Source organism: Chiloscyllium plagiosum, chromosome 4 (assembly GCF_004010195.1).
Source record: "Chiloscyllium plagiosum isolate BGI_BamShark_2017 chromosome 4, ASM401019v2, whole genome shotgun sequence".
Classification (NCBI taxonomy): Eukaryota; Metazoa; Chordata; class Chondrichthyes; order Orectolobiformes; family Hemiscylliidae; genus Chiloscyllium; species Chiloscyllium plagiosum.
This window is the reverse complement of record NC_057713.1, coordinates 36,795,309-36,816,495: the sequence shown is the minus strand read 5'-3', so window position 1 is coordinate 36,816,495 and position 21,187 is coordinate 36,795,309. Positions and strand designations below refer to the sequence as shown.

Here is a 21,187-nt window from a genome sequence, read left to right as displayed (position 1 = left end):
ACTAGAAATCTCTGTAGAAACGTGGAATGACATTTGGGAAAACGCCAGAAGAATCACCATCTGTAACAGAACTCAGGCTATTCAGCTGAAGATACTTCATAGGGCCCATATCGCACCGGAGTGATTGGCAAAATTTAAGGCAGGAGCATCTCCAATGTGTCCCAAATATAAAATAGAGGTGGGCACTCTTGTACATTGCCTATGGACCTGTCATAAGATCCGTAGATACTGGACTAAAGTAGCAAGTACCCTGACAGAAATCTTAGGAACGGGAATTAGAGTGGACCCTGTATTTCTCCTTTTGGGCTTTTAGAACTTACCCTCCCTGGATATGCACGGGAAGAGATTATTTTCTATTCTCTCTTTCTGTGCGAGGAAAGTATTTTGGTAAACTGGGTGGCTGAGGGCCCCCCTGCATAAAATATGGCAGAACTTCTTGAATTATATAAATACAGATATTTCGGCCATCCTAACAAGGGCTTTTATTTAATTGAGATGGCGAACCTGGCTGGTCCAGGGCCCCTTGGGAGAGGGATCCCGCACAAATACGGGTTTTGTTACGATCTGATGTTAATACATTCTGAGCATATATCTCACTATCCAATTTCTGTGTTATCCGTCATTTTTTTTCTCTTATTTGAATAATGTAAGAGACTTAATTACACACTCTGGTTAGTTGTAGGTTAGATTAGTAGTTAGTTGAGTTTTGTTTTTTTCTCTCGGTATTTTTCTTTTGTTAAATTTTGGTTATTATTTATTTAAGATTTAATTGTATATCAATGTTTATACTTGGGTTTTTTTGTAAACTTATAAAAATGTTAAATTTTCAATAAAAATATCTATAAAAAAAGAATAAGATGTCTCATTTTAAAGATGGAATTGAGATTTGTTTTTTTCTGAGGATTGTTAATATGTACAATTCACTTCCCCAATGAGCAGTGGAAGCTGGGTCATTCAACTTACTTAAGATTTAATTAAATACATTTCTGACTCGCCAGGGAATCAAGGGGTTATAAGGGAAAACAGGAAAGTGCAACCGGAACCATAACTATCACCTTATGAATGATGGCACAGGCTTGAAAGGCTGAATGGCCTACTTCTACTTGTAAGCCCTATATTCCTATGATTTTTCCAAACACAATCACCTCCTGGAAGCACCCCTCCAGAGATTTATCTATCGATGCAATCAATCCATTCCTGATCTCTCCTCCCTGTATTTAAAAGCAGTCTCCTTCCAAAACACTTCCTATTAACTTGCCCCTTTGGCCTCTTCCCTTTTCCTGATCTGCTTGTTTGGTTCAATTCCGTCTGGCTACATCTTCCTCTATGCTATATCCTCATGATTGCTTTCCCAATCAACCCTAAAACCCTCTATGATCTTTTCTTTATTGTGATTTCTTACAAAAACACTATGATCGCTCCTTCCTGCCTCTCTGTCACGTTTTGAGGACTCACCCCTTCAGTCTCCACAATCCTCAATCTTCTTGGTTGTCACAAACCATTCCAAATGGCCCTCGGCTAGTTCCTTTTACTTCAAGATCAATAACTCAATCTAAAATATTCTAATCAGATCCTCCCAATGAAGCTGACTGGACATCTAATATTTCTCCATATTTCTGGGTTTCCCACGGACAGATACCTCTGCTTTCTTTCTATCTTCCCTTAAATTCAGGGCCATTCCAAATCTTGATTTTCAGCCCACATTGAGACATTCCTAATGATGCTGAATAACTTTTTGCCTCCTAACTGGATTCTATATCGCTGCTTATTCAGCAAATCTAAGCTCTTATTGAACAGCATCAGACACAACCGATGTTTTCCTTCACAGGTACACAGTTAGCTAACAACCTCCTGGCTAGTTTTGAGGTTGAATTAGTTTTTGAGTAGATGAAACACTCAACATTAAATGGTAATCCTTACTTCATTAAGATTCAGACCACTTCACATACAGCCCTCTAATGCTCTTTAACTGTAACTCCATATTGTAGATTGTCGTTGTCCATTCTAGTTAAAAATCAGACAACATCAGGTCATATTCCAACAGGTTTATTTGGAAGTACAAGCTCTTGAAGTGCTGCTCCTTCATCAGGTAGCTAGTGGGGCAGGATCATACGACACAGAATTTATTGTAAAAAATTGAACTGTTGTACAACTGATGTGATGCAACAACGCAGAGTCACCAAGCAGAGGCTGATAGCCAAGTTCAGTACCCATGAGGATGGCCTCAACCGGGATCTTGGGTTCATGTCACGCTACAGGTGGCCCCACTACACTATAAACTTCACACACACAAGCACGCATTCACACACTCCTACACATGATCACACTCACACAGACCCTCTCTCATACACGCACTCTCAGACACAGCTACACTCACACTCACGCGCCTGCCCCTCTCACAGGCATATACTCTGTCACACTCGCATACACACTCTGTCAAGCACATGCACACACACACATTCTCACAGGCACATATACACATTCTCTCCCTCTCTCCCACACACAGACACACTCTCACTCTCTCTCCCTCACATGCGCACACACATGTAAGTCTATGGGGTGAATCTGTATTTGCAAATACGTTCTATTTTGTTCAGAAAGCACACAATCTGTGGGCAGTCAGTCCGTGTGACATTTTATCAATTCCTACTTTGGAAATAAAACCAGTCTGATTCAAGGTTGGGGTACAGATAGCCTCTTGCCTCACATCTTTAATACATTTTCTGAGCGAGACGTCTGTTTTTTATAAAATCTTAAGTTATCTAAGACTGTGCCTTGAAAGAAGTTCTGGGAATTACATGTTAATGAATTAAAACCTGCAACCTCATTCTAAGTGATTAAAGACTTAACAGCAATCTGGGTTTGTTCAATACATCGCATCAGTTGCATGACACTTTGATGTTTTACTATAGATTCTGTGTCCTCTGATCCTGCCCCACTAGCTACCTGATGAAGGAGCAGCGCTGCGAAAGCTTGTACTTCCAAATAAACCTGTTGGACTATAACGTGGTGTTGTGTGATTTTTAACTTTGTCCACCCCAATGCAACACCAGCCACTCCACATCTAGTCCATTTTAAACCTAGCCAGTTGTCTAAATGATATATTGTCCATTGTTGATTGTTAAGTGACAGCTCAAGCTAAAACATTGGCATTTAACTGAGGTTGGAGGATGTATAAATGCTCATATCATTTCAGAATCCACTCCAGCAGAGAATGTTCCAACTTTATGTGTGATTAATACATTTTTGATGAACAAGACTATGATCAATACTGTGGGAACCTCATGTCATATGGACTGCATCAGTTACATATTACAAATTACAGCCATGTTGTAACTAGTGATGAAAGGAATAACTGTTCCTCACCTCCCCTAAATTCCTATTGAATTAAATTTTAAATGAACACTTTAGTGCCATATTTAGTCAAATTTGAGCTTAATGTAATCACTCTCACCCTCCTCAAAAAGAACAATGATTGTTCTTTTACCAAACAGGGTTATTTTGCTTTTATATGTCTATCTATGCTCTTCCTTTCACTCACTTACCGTCTTGTTTGGGTCTTCCTAAGACCTTCATAACTTCTGAATTGGTTGGGTTCTGACCTAGAGCGCGCATAACATCACCGCACTGGCCATAAGTGATCTTCATCTCTGAATTGGGTGTCCTGTCAAACAGGGTGAATGCCTCCTTGAAATCTGAAAGAAAAAGAATGGGAAGAAATGCCACGTGAAAACATTTTGTGAAACCTTCTGATTTCCTGTTCACCTCCGAGATACTAATTTTAGCCATGTTGATGCAAAATGCCAATGGTTCAAAGTCAATTCCTTGTCAAAGTTGGGGGAAGGGAAAATTAGTCATAGAGTTATTGTGATAGAATATCACAGAATGGTAAGGGGCCCTTCAGCCCATCGTGACTGTACCAGTCATCAAGCACTTATCTACAAATGGAATAGAGTCTGAAAACAGGGTCAACTTGCTAAACCTAGGCAAGGTACTAATTAAACTCACTAAAATAGAATACTTTGGTCTCCTTGTCTAAGGAAAGGTATACTGGCATTGAAGGTAGTCTATAGAATAGTCATTAGTTGATCCCAAGTACAGAGAGATTTTTCTGAAGAGGTGAGGTTGAGTAGATTTGCCTGTATTCATTGAAGTTTCGAAGAGTAAGAGGAGACCCTATTGAAGTATATTAGATTCTCAGGGGGCTGAGAAACTGAGAGGTTATATCCCCTAATAGGAGAGTCGAGGATAGAGGGCATAATCTCAGAGTAAAGGGTCACTATTTCGGACAGAGACATGGAGGAATTTCCTCTTTTAGATGATAGTGAATCTCTGGGATTCTTTACTGTAGAGGGCTGTTAAGTGGTTACATATATTCAAGGCTGAGATTGACAGATTTTTAAACAGTGTGGTAATCAAGGATTATAGGACAAGCCAGGAAAGTGGAATTGAAGGTTATCGGATCAGGTGGACCAGACTCAATGGGTCAAACGAGACACCAATGTGTGCTGACAGGAAGGGTGTTCCAGGATTTTTTACCCAGCAGCAGTGAAGGAATGACAATATTCTTCAAGCCAGGATGGTGTGTGGCATGGAGGGGAATTTCCAGTTGGTCACAACATTTCAAAAAGTAATTAATTATTTAAAATGAGGTTGAGAAACACATCAGCCATGATTGAATGGGATAGCAGACTCGATGGGCTGAATGGCCTAATTTCTGCTTCTATGTCTTATGGTCTTATGGGCTTGGTATTGTTTACATCCTTACCTTCAATCTGATCAGCAGTGAATTCAAGCTGGAATGGAAAGAAAATATGCGTGTCAGGTAGAAATTTCTCCAAAAGCCAACCTTTTATAAAAATGAGAAACATAAGAAAAAGCACAATGGTATTCTTTGTCTTGGACTCATAACAACAACTATGTTAATTTAATGCCTGTAATGTAATAAACCATCCAAATAACATTTGATACTGAACCACGTAAGGCATGCCAATGCCTTGGTTTAGCAGCTGATTGCAGCACCTCTTTGACAGTTCAGCATTCCCTTGGAATTGCACTCAAGTGTTAATTAAGCTCACATGTTCCAAGCTTAAATAAGGCTTGAATTCATGGCTGCTTGATTTGGATTGACTGATTGATTGATCTATTGTTGTCACATGTACCAAGATACAGCAAAAAGTGTTGTTTTACATGCTGTACAGTTAGATTGTATCATACAAAGTGCATCAGGGTAACAGAACAGAGTGCAAAATACAGAGTTACAGACACAGAGAAAATGGAGAGAGAGAGAGAGAGAGATCAGAATTAACATTTGAGAGGTCCATGCAAAAGTCTGATAGTAACAGGGAAGGAGCTGTTGTTGAATCTGTTCCTAAGTGAATTCAAACTTTTATATCTGTAAGCAGTGAGGCAGGGAGATGAGAAGACTGTACGTTAAGGCATGGCTTCAGCATCTCCCAATTGTCAACTGAAAAGACCTTCTTAGCTTTTGAATTGTTTTCTGGGTTTCAATACATACACCTGTGTGCCATCCTCCCCTCTACCTAATTTATCTTGTAATCTTTTTCCCCATAATGTCTTCCTTCCTGAGGCCCTCAACACTAACTTCATGGATAGTGGGTCAACAAGAAACAAAGAAGCTATAGATTGATTTTTGAATGCAAAGAGGATCAAGAAAGATGGGAATAGGGTAGGAAAGTAGAGTTCTCGAAAAAGATCAGCTATAATCTTATTGACTGGGAGAGCAAGTTCAAAGACAGGATTGCCTATACCTGCTTCTATTTCTCAAGTTCTTCAAGAGATGAATTCGTAAGGTTGACTGCTATCTTTGTTCTTTCACAATCTTCCCTGCTCCAGCAGCGCTGTGCTGTTCCAGCAATAAAGTTTCAACTTTGATCTCCAGCATCTGCAGACCTCACTTTCTCCTCAAAGACAGGATTGCCTATACCTGCTCCTATTTCTCAAGTTCTTCAAGAAATGAATTCGTAAGGTTGACTGCTATCTTTGTTCTTTCACAATCTTCCCTGCTCCAGCAGCAAACCCACTTCTCCCCATGCCCCATTCTCTGTCAGGTTTCTGAGTTATGAGGAAAGGATGGAGAGATTTTTGTTTTGTCCTGCAAGGATTTGTCTCAAGTATTCACTTGCTGTCAAAATGCTCGCTCACTCTGAGCCCACCTGGATGCTCACAGCATCTCTGCCTTGCCTTGTCTTTTTTTCTTCTCTGCCACCTCCATCAGAAGTGCCACACTCAAAGTATTGCTGTCTTGCCTTGCCATTTAGTGTAGGTACAAATCCAAGAAGCTTGACATTGTTGTTTGTGGTCCTCAGTCAAGTCAAGTCTTCACTCGGGGGTAAGCCAAGGGCAGCTTCCAAAACCAGTCCAGGGGCTTGGTCATGGTCAGTCAGCCACTTGGGGCAATCAGAGCCAAGATCCATTTCAGGTAGAGGGCATGAGGACCCAAAGCAACCCACCAGCATCTTAACTCTTTCTGCGGTATGGCAGTCTGCTTCCCTCATGGAATGAGAGAGGAAGGTATTAAGGAAGATGAAAGTGGGTGGCACAGCAATGTAGAGATGTCCTGAGTAAGTGAGTAGGCTGCTCGGAGGTCACTGCTGTCGGTGTGTTGAGGTGGGTCATAGAGAGTGAGGGAAGATGTTGCAGGCAATGGTGAGAGTGATAGAGCATAAGCCTTTGACGGGAGGTGGGTATAGGAGCAGACAGAAAGAAAGAGTGAATGAGTGAGTGTGAGGTGTTGGAGAGAAGATGGTGGCACTTGCTGTGGCAGAGTTTTGGGGGGGGGCAGGGGAAGGTTTTTCATTGATTTTTCTTCCTACAGTGCTGAGCATTTATCCAGATGGTTGAGATTGCACTGAACCTGAGTAGTAACCTTAGCCCGGGTTGGCACACTCAGGTGCCATGGCCTCCACTACTGGTCCTGTGGGAAGAGGACCTGCTGCTTGTGCATGAGCCAGGCCAGCAGGACCTCCAGATCCTGGCCGGCAAAGCAGGGCACCAAATCTTCATTATTTGCCACATTCAGGGCAAATGTCAGGAACTGTGCAGGGCACCTCCAAACTGGCAGTGTTTGTCCAGGTACACAATGACCTTTTAAAGGTGTCACTGAAGCCAGGAATGCTAGTCAATTCCAGGAATGGTGAATTGTTCCTGGAATAGGGTGTAGGTTTGCTCGCTGAGCTGTAGGTTTGATATCCAGACGTTTCATTACCTGGCTAGGTAACATCATCAGTGGCGACCTCCAAGTGAAGTGAAGCTGTTGTCTCCTGCTTTCTATTTATACGTTTGTCCTGGATGGGGTTCCTGGGGTTCCATCCAGGACAAGCATATAAATAGAAAGCAGGAGACAACAGCTTTGCTTCACTTGGAGGTCGTCACTGATGATGTTACCTAGCCAGGTAATGAAACGTCTGAATATCAAACCTGCAGCTCAGCAAGCAAACCTACACCCTAAACTTCAACCTGAGCTACAAACCTTCACAAACCTTGTTCCTGGAATGGTATTTGATAAGACAGGGCTATAATTGGACAAGAGGGTTGGGTAGTTAATGAGATGATGTTGGTGAGATATAGCAAGAAAACCTGCTAGACCTTCTGAAAACAAACCCTCCAAAAAACTTTCAAAACTGGCACTTCATGAAAAAAAAGCAGAAGAATCAGCCCTGAGGAGTAATACAGGTCACAATTTATCTCATTGAGTGGGCTAAATGGCCTAATCATGTTCCCATTCTCAATTCATAAAGGAGGTTATTATATAGAGGTAGACAAGATATTTCAGGGAATGGAAAAGGTGATTATTCACATAATCACTTTAAAGTAGATCGTGAAAGTAGGTCAGGAGGATGCAACTCAAAGTTGTGAAACATAATCTTACATTTAATTTCAGAAAATACTATCTCATACAAAGAGTGATCAATACAGGATATCAAATAAACTTTTGGGGATCTTGCTGTGCACAGATTGGCTGAGACATTTGAATATATATAACAAATCTTGAAAATCTGATGAAGTTGCTATAAAGTGCTTTTTAAAAACACAAGGTTCTCAATTCAATCTTAATAAAGACTTCAAAATCCTTTCGATCTCACCAGCTATGTATCTGAATTTGTTACTAATATGTGAGTTGTTTTATTTACCCCCACTACCAGCACAATAAGTTTTGGAAACTCCCACATGTCTCTTTCCCTTTGTCCTCCTTTGACATCATCCTTAATGTCTAGCTTTTGGCCTTTTATTTGGTCACCTCACCCAATGTCTACTTATGCAGTTTGATGCCAAATCTTACTTGATAATGGTCAAATAAAGTGCCTTAGCACATTTTACTGCATTAAGGGTTCTGTATAAGTGCAAGCTGTTGTTTATAATTGGAGAGAAGTTAAATTGGCGATGAATTAATTAGCTGTTTCAGTTAAAGAGTAAAATAAAACTAAATCTGTTGGTTAGTTCAAAGTAGGTTTTAAGTGGATTTCCTGCTTCTGCCAAGGCCATGGATTATGACGCTGGATTACTTAAGGATACAATGAACTTTAATTTCAAAGTGTGCTTTTTGAAAGAGAATTAATACAGCCAAAATGACTGCAGATGGAAATTCAGATGCTGTCTGGAAAGAGAGGAGCCCTGAAATGTCGGGAAAACTTCAAAGGGATGGAGTTCATATGGGAAAAAAAACCTACTGTAAACTGAACTGTAATGCCCTCTGCATATCTCGGACAGTAAATATCATGATTGAAAAGGACAGCAGGACACAAATTTCTCTTTCAAGAATACACAGTGAGTTTCGACTCTGGTCTCTGTGTGTTAGCGGCTTCATATCCTAGTACACTGTGAAGGTCACTGCTTTGAGAATAGCCAGTTAACACACCTACAATGCAGGTAAAGAAAGGGAAGTTTATCACTCACTTTGAGTACTAGAAGCCAGCTAGCTAGCAAGTCAGATAAAGGGAAAACAGAATGGAAAATGAAAATGAGAAAATAACAGTATGAAAAAGGACTCTCTCAGTCTGACTGCTGCCAATCAACCACTGATGAGAGAAACCAGGACAAAGGAATTTCAATCAACCTGCAAAGTTTAACCACAACATCAAGGCTAGCAGTAACATCCACTGTAACAGTCAGTGTTCACTAATTACTCTTCATGAATGACTCAGAAACTGATCCATTTCTTTTCAACTTGTCTTTTCTTTGTATTCAATTCTCATTTCAAATCTGGGCTATTATGTGTTGCATTATTATTTCTTCTCCCATTTAATAACTAATAACTTCACTGTGTTCTGACCAATGAAAGGGTTTGTTGAATAAAGAAAGGGAGCCAGTTCCTCCCTCCTCACCAGGCAGCTTTGCAGTACCCCATCTGAAACCATTGTCACTTGCGGAAGCTCACCAGAGTCTAGCTGTTACATTTCACAAACAGAAGTATATGAACATGTCTGATTCTTGGCAGCACTAAACTCTCCTAAAACATAACTGGAAGTGTTGGTAACAGAATAAGCTCTCTCCATACTGCTCTAGCAAATATTGTCAGGTCAGATATAGTACAAGTTAGATTCTGAATAAAGATCCCCTGGCATCAACCCATCAAATGCTATAGGCCTTGCCATACTTTTGATTAAACCTTGTAATAAAACACTCCAAAGTAACTAACAGGAAGAGCAAGAGGCACGAATAGTTATTTAGTATTGCTTTAGCATTCAAATTTCTCATGATTTGTTCAAGACAGACCTTACTTTTAAGACTTCATGTGTGGCTAATACTGCCACCACATGAGCATGTGTAATTTTGGAATGCTGCTTTAAAATTAGCACATAGCATCAAACAAATCAGTTCGTCCTAGGTTTGATGTACAAACTGCTACAACAACTTAGATATTATAGGGAGTCTAACCAACATGAATATCTATTCTTTGCTGATAAGTCCTTACGTAACTCACAGTTGTGCTGCCTGATAGAAGAAGTAATGGAGTGCCCTGAGAACTCACATTACACTATAATAATAGAAAACCACATAGTATTTCCAACACTGCAAAGTTCTGCCACTATTTCATCACTGCTATTGTTAAAACCCGTAACTGGAGCTCTCTGTCACATGGTTCCCCTCCCTGCCAGGTCACAACATTCTGACAGACCTAATGATATGTTTTTCAGGTGTAAGTTCACAGCAAAGGAAATATTAAATGAGAAGATCAAAAGTCCATCTTACTATTACAAGTTATCCAATTTCTTATATTCAGTTCCAGTTAGTTCAATACCGTAGCTGCCCTACTATATTACCCACTGAACATTGCCGCTACGACTCCTCAGTAAGTTCTTCTACTACCACTCCACCACGCCAACCTTATCCTAATCTTGTAACCTGGCCCTTACAACCTTTGCAATAAAACATATCACCCAAAAGAAAAAGCCTCTCCCTGAAAGCTTCATTATCATTAATTTCAGATGTTAAATATGCTTGAATTTTTCATTCTTTGTTGTAACTTTCCCTTGTCAGTCCCAAGACAGGTCATGTCGAAGGTGGAGGTGTACTCACAGTTACTTTCTTGGGGTCAAACTCTGGCTCTTTGGGAACCTCTGGCTCAACAGGCTTCACCTCCTTCTTTGGTTCCTCTTTTTTAGGCTCAGGTTTCTTGGGTGCCATGTTTGAGCGTCAGTCAGAGATGGAAGACCACAAGGGGAAGGAACAGAGGTTGAGTAGAGAATGGGCACACGATGCCTGGAACAGAGATCTTTTATCTCTGGTCAGCTGTCTCAGGCATGCCACGGTATCATTTCTCCATACATTCCAGGCCTGACAATGAAGCCTTCACTATAAATGGAAAAAGCATCTGTTGCTATAAAAAGCAGCTAGACTTCGCATTGTTACTGATCAGTCTCAGGACAGAAAAGACTTTGAGTCGGCAAATCGCAGAGATGACAAAGTCACAATCCAGATTGTTACAACAGCCTCTTCCGATCCACTAGATTTAACAAACAGCAACCGTGACAAAATAACATTTGTTTTTTAAAAAATCTTTTTGTTCCCTCCTCTTCTGATAGACAGTAGGGTACAATTCCACAGTTCAAACAGTCCTTTTCTGGTATTTTCTGGTCATACATTTCAGGTAAGACTAAACAATGAGGATTAGCTTGGTTATAATATTCACCTCTCTGCATAAGAGGTTGTGGGGTTAAATCTGATTCCAGGAATTAATTACATAATCTAGGTTAGCAATTCTGATACTTAGGGAGTTTGAGCTCTCAAATTGCCATCCTTTGGGGACACTGACAATGGAACTTTTCTTTGAGATTGTGTTGAGGTGGGTGTAAAAATGGGAGGGAATTCCACACAGGGACAAGACGGGTTTTTCTGCACATTTTATGTTCTCAGCTCTTTATATTTGTACATGGTAAATGGCCAAGTGTTTTGGGCAGGGACTTTCTAGTCTCCAACATCCAGGTACTATATTTAGAAGGCACCTTGTAGCACCTCACTTTCTGCATTGCAGGAGCATCACTCAACCTCTGTTCATCACCACCACCCCAAACCGGAGATGTTAGAGACCAGTCAAAAAACAACAACATTTTAACAATGCCTCCTGAAGGCTATCCAGGAGAAGGGAAACTCTCTTCTATGTGGATGGCTACATGAAGCCTGAGAAATGCAGCCTGGACAGCAGGGGTGGATGATTCAAGAGAACATTATTCCAGGTACAAGAGGATAAATGATCACGGTCTCTTCCAGGGTATCTGCCAGTGTCTACTCAATGCTTCATATTATTCTGAGTGTGAATCAGCGTAGTAAGGTTGCCACTGCACAAGACTGTCATGCAGGCAGTTCCAAACCAAGATTTTCCATCAAATGCTTTATGTGCTATCAATATCTGTCACTTCATAGAACGTAGAACATATAGAAGAATACAGCGCAGTACAGGCCCTTCGGCCCTCGATGTTGCACCGATCCAAGCCCACCTAACCTACACTAGCCCACTATCCTCCATATGCCTATCCAATGCCCGCTTAAATGCCCATAATGAGGGAGAGTCCACCACTGCTACTGGCAGGGCATTCCATGAACTCATGACTCGCTGAGTAAAGAACCTACCCCTAACATCTGTCCTAAACCTACCACCCCTTAATTTAAAGCTATACCCCCTCGTAATAGCTGACTCCATACGTGGAAAAAGATTCTCACTGTCGACCCTATCTAAACCCCTAATCATCTTGTACACCTCTATCAAGTCACCCCTAAACCTTCTTTTCTCCAATGAAAACAACCCCAAGTGCCTCAGCCTTTCCTCATACAATCTTTCTACCATACCAGGCAACATCCTGGTAAACATCTTCTGCACCAGTTCCAGTGCCTCCACATCCTTCCTATAAGTGCCTCCATATCCTTCATTGGGGGAGTGGGAGGTGAGTTGAAGTGTTCGGCCATGGAGCAGTGGGGATGGTCGGTGTTAACTTTTCTGCCTAATTTAAAACGAGCAACACAGAAATATTTAGCTGTAATCTGTAAATATTCGAATGGCCAAGTTCTATTTAAAGTAATAATTAACTACTTTATTTCTTAAAGTGTAACAGAGAATAATTAACTCACAACTATGAAAAAATACTTACTTTAACCCATCTTTTACCTTCCCTTCTATGAAATCAGTTACCAAAAACTCCCAATTAAGATTTCCTAAACCACATTTCTTATCACTCAACCAGGCAGCTTTCAATTGATCTATTTGGATCTTCCTGTGACTTCTTATCTTCCTCATAGGAATTTCTGCATCAGAAATTACAGATTTATAAAGTAGTTTTAAGAGATGCAGTTGTCTACCATGGGGAACCTTATCAAACGCCTTACTAAAATCCATATACACAACATCTACTGCTTTCCCCTCGTCCACCTCCTTAGTCACCTTCTCAAAGAATTCAATAAGGTTTGTGAGGCACGACCTGCCCTTCACAAAACCATGCTGACTATCCTTGATCACATTATTCCTATCCAGATGTTCATAAATCCTATCCCTTACAATTCTCTCTAAGATTTTGCCCACAACAGAAGTGAGACTCACCGGCCTATAGTTACTAGGGTTATCCCTACTCCCCTTCTTGAACAAGGGAACCACATTTGATAGCAGCTACCAATGCACCATTACTGATATCACAGTGGTACTACCTCTCGCATACTTACCTGGGTTCACTTCATAGACAAAAGAGCTGATCTCCAGAGGGGAGTTTATCATGGCATCAAGGCCACACTTGACTGACTGCAGCATCAAGGAGCCCAAGCAAAATTTGAATCAATCTGAATCAGGGGACAAACTCTATGCTGGTTGGGGTCAGATCTGGCACAGAGAAAGATGGTTATGGTTGTTCAAGGTCATTCATCGCAGCTCCAGGACATCTCTGTAGGAGTTGCCAATTGCCCCAACCAATTATCACCCTATCAATATACTCTCGATCATCAGTAAAGTGATGGAATATGTCATCAATACTGCTATCGAGTAAGACTTATTGAGCAATAACTTACTAATCGATGCTCAGTTTGAGTTCTACCAGTGCCACTCAGCTCCTGACCTCATTAGAACCTTGGTTCAAACATTGACAAAAATGCTAAATTCCAGAGGTGAGGTGAGAGGGACTGGTCTTGACATTAAGGCCACATTTGACCGAATGTGGCATCAAGGTCCTCCAGCAAAACTGGAATCAAAGGGAATGAGGGGGAAAGCTCTTAATTGTTTTCAGTCATACTTGGTACATAGGAAGATGGTTGTGGTGGTTGGAAGTGAGTCATCATAACTCCAGGACATCGCTGCAGGAATTCCTCAAAGTAGTGTCCTAGGCCCAACCATCTTCAGCTGCTTCAGCAATGACCTTCTCTCCACCATAAGGTCAGAAATGGAATGTCCACTAATGATTGCATGTATCAAGTACTGAAGCAATCCATATCCAAATGGATGATTTCCAGGCTTAGAATCATTTGAGTCATACAAGTGCCAGGCAATGATTATCTGCAACATGACAGAAACTAACTTTTGACATTCAATTACATTACCATCATTGACTCCTCCATTATCAATATCCTGGGGTTACCATTGACTATAAAATGAACTGGACTAGCCGTATAAAGAGTAGCTACAAAAGCAGATCAGAGGGTAGGAATCCTGCAGCAACATACTCACTCCAAAGCTTGCCCACCATCTGCAAGGCACAAGTCAGGAGTGCTTTGGAATACTCGTTACTTGCCTGGATGGTGCAGCCTCCAGCAACACGAAGAAGCTGCACATCATCCAGGACAAAGCAGCCCACTCGATTAGCAACACATCCACAAACATTTAGTTCACCACCTGGAAGGACATGCAGCAGAGTCATGGGAACATTACCACCTGCAAGTTCCTCTCCAAGTAGACCACTATCCAGACTTGAAAATGTATCACCTTTCCTTCGGTATCGCTGGGTCAAAACCATGCAACTCCCTCTATAAGAGCACTGTGGTCATTCTTACACCTATTGGTCTGCAATAGTTGAAGAAAGAAGCTCACTATCACCTCCTCAAAGGCAAGTAGAGATGAACAATAAAATACCACCCAGCCAGCATCACCCAAATCCCTTGAATTAATTTTTTAAAAAATCAATTTAGTGCAATTTATGGGATCTTGTTGTCCATAAATTACCACTGCCTTTAGTTATGTTACAGAATTCACTGCATGTTGTGTAAGATGATTCTGAATTTACTTCTGCTGTTGATACCCTTCTAGGGTTCATTAGTATCAGCTGCTCCCTTAGACTGTGCCCATCTTTTACTTTTATAGCAGTTGACTCACATTGCCCTAAATCTACTTGTTCCACAGCATGACTCAGATTGCCTCACAATTTTGTCTATATGCTCCTTCCCTTTCACCAAGGGCAGACTGATACCAGCTGCATCAAGGTTTGCTTAGAAAGCAGCTGTTATATCACAGCAAAGTTACATGTGCAAAGAAACTGCAGGTGTTCTCTTCAGAACAGACAAAGTTGAGAGGAGACTGGATGGATGACTGGATGACCAGATGATCTTTTATTATGATGTCGATTGAGGGAAAAGTTTTGGCAAGGGCACCAAGGGTCAGTCCCCATCTCTTTTTCAAAATTATGACATAGAATTGTTCACATCCACCACAAAAGACAAACTGTGTTTTGGCTTAACATCTCATCTGAAAGGTAACACCTCCAACAATGCAGCACACACTCAATATCGTTTTTGAGTGCCAGCCTTGAACTTAGTGCTCAAACCTTGTGAATCATGGCCTTGAACAGGGGAAATAATTGAAAATGTTTTCACTGGCTGAAGGACAAGAGAGTGCAAACCTAAGGGATTTACAAAACAACCAGAAGCAACATGAAGAAAAAATTGTTTACACAATGAGTGGCTAGGATTTCAAACACCATTGATTATAGATATAGATTCAGGAGTTTCCTTCGAAGAGAAAAAAATTACAGCAAATGGAGAAAGAATGAGAATGGGATTGGCAGGATCGCTGTTCACAATAACCAGCACAGACTGACTAAGCTGGAGAGCCTCCTCCTGCATTGTCCTACTTAACGATACTCCAATAGGAAGAAAGGAATTCCAAGGTGAAAATTGATCAAGGTCTATCTAGTTCATCTGTCAGCTCTCTTGCCCATGATTCACAAGGTTTGAGCACTAAGTTCAAGGCTGGCACTCAAAAACGATATTGAGTGTGTGCTGCATTGTTGGAGGTGTTACCTTTCAGATGAGATGTTAAGCCAAAGCACAGTTTGTCTTTTGTGGTGGATGTGAACAATTCTATGTCATAATTTTGAAAAAGAGATGGGGACTGACCCTTGGTGCCCTTGCCAAAACTTTTCCCTCAATCAACATCATAATAAAAGATCATCTGGTCATCCAGTCATCAAATTCAATTCAACCAATTTCTGCCCCATTAGCTAATCATTGACCACCAACAAAGGGATTGTTGATAGTAATATCAAGAAGCATTTCCAAAGGAAAACTAGCCACTCAGCTTCTGACCTCATTGCAGTCTTGGTCCAAATATAGGGAAAATAGCCGGACTCAAGAGGTAAGGTTAGAATGATGCTCTTGACATCATGTCAACTTTTGACTGAGTGTGACATGAAGAAGCTCTAACAAAACTAGAGTCAATGGGAATCAGGGGAAATGCTCCACTGGTTGGAGTCATACCTGGAACGTGGAAAGATGGTTATGTTGTTGGAAGTCAGTCATCTCAGGTCCAAGACATTTCTGCAGGAGTTCATCAGGGTACTGTTCTACCATTTTCCAACCATTTTCAGCTGCTTCATCAAACCATGTAGATGTTATATAATTTTATACATGCTGTATAATTTTAGACATTGCATTTGTGTTCCTGGTTTTGGAAACAGGTGTGCATGCCATTCAACAGATGAGAACTAATATTGAATGAGAGATAGGCACACACCAAAATTGACATAAATGATGTAAATGTACTGAAAAAACAGATGGTACCAAACTGTGACAAGGATTTAAAGTAAGTAGGTAAGAACATTATAGACAGTGTATGTAAAATCTTCCAAAGTTCTCTTGATTTGAGAACCATTGGTATAGATTGGATAGTTGTATCACTCTACTCTTTAAGGAACACAAGGGTTAGGAAACTAAGGAGTTACAGTCCAGTTAATCTCTCAGCATGTCACAGCCCTAATCGGGAAGATTGAAAAGCAAGTCTATCACAAATGTTTAAATTTGCTGTTTCTTGATACCAGGTGGAGTGAATTGAACTGGGATAAGACTGGCTTGTGTGATGTTGGGGACCTCAGGATGAGGCTGAGATGGACCATCCGGTCATCATTTCTGGCAGAAGATGGATGCAAAATGCTTTAACCTTGTCTTTTGCACTGACGTGCTGAGTTCCCCCATCATGGAGGACGTGGACATTTATAGAGGCCACCTCTGGTTAGTTGTTAATTCTCTATCACCATCTAGGAGTGGATGTGGTAGGACTGCAGATGATAGATCTGATCCATTGACTGTGAGATTATTTAATCTGTAGATTGCATGTTGTTTACACTGTTTGGCACGCTTGTCATCCTGTATTGTGGCTTCACCAGATTGGCATCTCATTTTTTAGTATAGTTGGTGCTTCTTTTGGCATGCCCTCCTGCACACTTCATTGAATGAAGATTGATGGTTCTCTGGCATGATGGTAATTGTAGAGTAGGGGATATGGTGGGCCATGAGATTATAGATTGTGCTTGAATACAGTGCTGCTATTGCTGATAGCACACAGCACTTAATAAATGCCCAGCTTAAGATCTATTTGAAATTATAATATTGAGTGCAGTGGTAAAGCTCCATTTTGCAACAGAGCAATATAAGGAGAGAGCTTCCACAAGGACTGTGCAGTGGTTACATCTACTAATACTGTCATGGACAGCCTTATCTGCAGTAGGTAGATGATGAGGATGAGGTCAAGAGATTTTATTTCTTTTTTGTTCCCTCAGCATCTGCTGCAGACCCAGTCTCATAGCTGCATCTTTTAGAACAACTCAGTTAGTAGGGGTGCTTTTAAGCCACTCTTGGTGATGCACATTAAAGTCCTCCACCTTGAGTATATTCTATGCTCTTCCCACCCCCTCAGTGCTTCCTACAAGAATGTTCAATTCGGAGGAGCACTGATTCATCAGCAGTGTGAGGGCTGATCAGTGGCAAATGGAATTTGATCCAGATAAATGTGAGGTGATGTTTTGGGCAGGCAAAGGAATATATGGTGAATAATAGGACCCTAGGAAACACTGAGGATCGGATGGACCTTGGTGTGCATGTATACTCATCTCTTAAAGTTTCATGACAGGTGGACAAAGTGGTTAAGAAGGCATATGGAATATTTGCCTTTATTGACTGAGGCATAAAGTTTATGAGCAGGGAGGTTCTTCTAGGAGTGTATAAAATGTGTAGGCCTGAGATAGAATGTTGTGTGCAGTTCTGTAATTCATATTTTAGGAAGGATGTAACTGCACTGAAGGGGGTAAAGGACATTTACTGGGATGTTGCCTGGGATAGACAGTTTCTGTAATGAAGACAGATTGGGGTTATTTTCCTTAGAAGAGAGGAGACTGAGAAGAGTAATTACCATAGAATTATTGTAGAATCCCTACAGTGTGGAAACAGATCATTTGGACCATTGAGTCCCATACCTACCCTCCGAAGAACATCCCAATCCCCACCCTACCCCTGTTACCCTGCATTTTCCTTGGCTAATCCTCCTAACCTGCATATCTTTGGACTATGGGAGGAAGTCAGAGCACCCTGAGGAACTTATGAAGACACAGGGAGAACGTGCAAACTTCACACAGTCATCTGAGGCTGGAATCAAACCTGGGTGCCTGGTGGTCTGGGGCAGCAGTGCTAACCACTGAGCCACCCCTAAGTAAAATCACCACAGAAGCAAGCTATCTAATAGACTGGTGGTGGCTTAACCCAAGTGACACCAGGTTTCAGGCAAGGGGAGAGGTTGTGAAGGAGAGTCCTTCATGGTAATCCCAGCCAGTGTGGGAATTGAACCCACACTGGTGGCAGTGCTCTGTATTGTAAACCAGCCATCCAACCAACTGAGCTAACCAACTCCCAATTGAGAGAGGACATGACTGAGATGTATATCTATGACAGGCATAGATAGGGTGTACAGGAAGAATCCTTTCATCTTGATGGAGGGATCAGTGACTGATGGTATCAATTTAAAGTAAGACGCAGAGGGTCTAGAGGAGATGTGAGGAAAAACAGGGTGGGGGAAATCTAGAACTTGCTGCCTTGAAGGTGATAGAAGCAAAATCCCTCGTAACATTTAAGAAAAGTTTAGAACCCAAACTGATAGGGTTATTAGGAAGCCGTATGGTGTTTTGGCTTTCATTAACAGAGGGATTGAGTTTAAGAGCCATGAGGTTTTGCTATAGTTTTGTAAAACCCTGGTTAGACCACCCTTAGAATATTGTGTCCAGTTCTGGTTGGCTCATTATAGGAAGGATGTAGATGCTTTAGAGAGGGTGCAGAGGAGATTTACCAGGATGCTGCCTGGATTGGAGGGCTTGTCTTATTAAGAGAGATTGACTGAGCTCGGCCTTTTCACAGTGGAGAGAAGAAGGAAGAGAGGTGACTTGATAGAGGTGTACAAGGTAATGAGAGGCATAGATAGAGTAGATAGCCAGCGACTTTTCCCCAGGGCAGAAATGACTGTCTGAAAATGTGTTGCTAGAAAAGCGCAGCAGGTCAGGCAGCATCCAAGGAACAGGAGAATCAACGTTTCAGGCATAAGCCCTTCTTCAGGAAGGGCTTATGCCCAAAACATCGATTCTCATGTTCCATAGATGCTAGCTGACCTGCTGCACTTTTCCAGCAACACATTTTCAGCTCTGATCTCCAGCATCTGCAGTCCTCACTTTCTCCTCAGAAATGACTGTCACAAGGGTCATAATTTTAAGGTGATTGGAGGAAGATATAGGGGAGATGTCAGAGGTAAGTTCTTTACGCAGAGAGTGGTGGGTGCATGGAATGCACCGCTAGCAGTGGTAGTAGAGTCAGAGACATTAGGGACATTTAAGTGACTGCTGGACAAGCACATGGATGGCAATAGGTTGAGGGGTGTCTAGGTTAGGTTGATCTTAGATTAAGGTAAATGCTCAGCACAACATCATGGGCTGAAGGGCCTGTACTGTGCTGTACTGTTCTATGTGCAATGTCAAGGCTATGGGCCATGTTCTGGAAATTGCAATTAAAACAGCTAGATGCTTTGGTTTGACGATCACCGACATGATGGGCTGAAGGACATTTTTCCTGTGCTGTAAATCTCTATGACATCACACGTAGGTCAGACCAAGCCAAATGTCCTAGATTAAACTGATGGATTTTTACAACAATTAACAGTAGCTGCATGGTGACAATTAGATTAGCTTTTCTGATTCCAAATTTAGTAACAATTCAAATTTCACCATTTGTTGTGGTGGGATTTGAACCAGCATCCCTAAAGTATTAGCCAATAGCTCTGGATTTCTAGTCCAGATACATAGCTATCCTGAGCAGAGGAGCCATATAAGGCAGGTACTTTCATTGACAGAGTTGAGGCTTCAGCTGTTCACCACATTTAAAAATGACTTAGATGATGGAAAAGAAAGACAGATTTCCTAATTTGCTGACAAACAGAGGCAGTATTTTAAGCAACATAGAATGAAGCTTAAATTACAGAAATATTGATAAATTAATTATTCCACAGGTTACCTGCAATGTTCTGGATGCTATGGCAACCTATTGTTGCTCATTAGGAAAGATTCTGCAAAACTCCAGAGAATCATTTTAAAATTTATTCTTGAAAGGTGAAAGTTGCTTGCCAAACCAGCATTTTCCTAATTCTTCTGAGAAGGTGCAGTGTGTTGTCTTATGAACCACTACACGTGCACAACCACAGAGCTGTTCGGAAAGCTATTCAGGATTTTGTCCCAGTGACAGTGAAGAGTGGCAATATAATTCAAGTCAAGCATAACTTCAGGATGCCAATCTAACTTTGCAGCCTGTATGATTTACCTTGGATCGACTCTTGCTTTTGACTCAACATTTTTATCTTCCAAGCAGTAACAAGAAGAGCAACAAAAATTTGCAATTAAGAAGTACCTCTAGCATATTGAAACTTCTCAAGGTTTTGCATAGGAAACTGCTCAAAGAACATTTGCCACCAAAGTACATGTTCTGCACGATATTTAGGCATCTTTGTTTGTATTCTTCTTATGCCATCAATTACTAATTAGATGCAAATCTAGATCTTTCACTGAAATTGTTAACTGACATGGTAATGACTAGTTTATCTGAGAGTCTGTTCCATTTGTTGGTCTGTGGAGACAGAAAAGGCCTTCTAATCTTCATGCTATATTTAGTGCTTGTTAATTTTAGAATCTGTCCTCTTGCTTTGTGCTCAGAGACCCAGTTAAATCATTTACTTGCATTTACATTCTTCTCATATACCAAAATAACTGGGATCATGTCTCCATCATCCACCTATTCTCTAGAATCAGTTCAATTCTGTGGGTCTCTCCTTACAACTTGAGAGCATTGAATCCAAGTCCCTGCACTCTCTGAACTCTGATATATGGAAGGTTTTCTCAAAGGCTAACATGTTCAAAACTGCACAGAACATCGGGTTCAAATATACATGTCCCAGGAAATC

The 21,187-nt window shown here is 41.1% G+C and overlaps 1 protein-coding gene across 1 annotated transcript in view; it reads right to left on the bottom strand.

Moving 5' to 3' along the window:
• The window catches only part of LOC122548960 (myosin light chain 3-like), a 29,978-nt gene extending 19,246 nt beyond the window's left edge, over positions 1-10,732 (bottom strand). Inside the window, exons 1-3 of the mRNA XM_043687982.1 lie at positions 10,540-10,732; positions 4,769-4,796; positions 3,546-3,695 (exon numbers count right to left, since the gene is read on the bottom strand). Of these exons, the coding sequence (XP_043543917.1) occupies positions 3,546-3,695; positions 4,769-4,796; positions 10,540-10,647 (286 nt within the window). The 5' untranslated portion in view covers positions 10,648-10,732. The remainder of the gene's footprint in view (positions 1-3,545; positions 3,696-4,768; positions 4,797-10,539) is intronic.
• Positions 10,733-21,187: the final 10,455 nt, after the last annotated feature.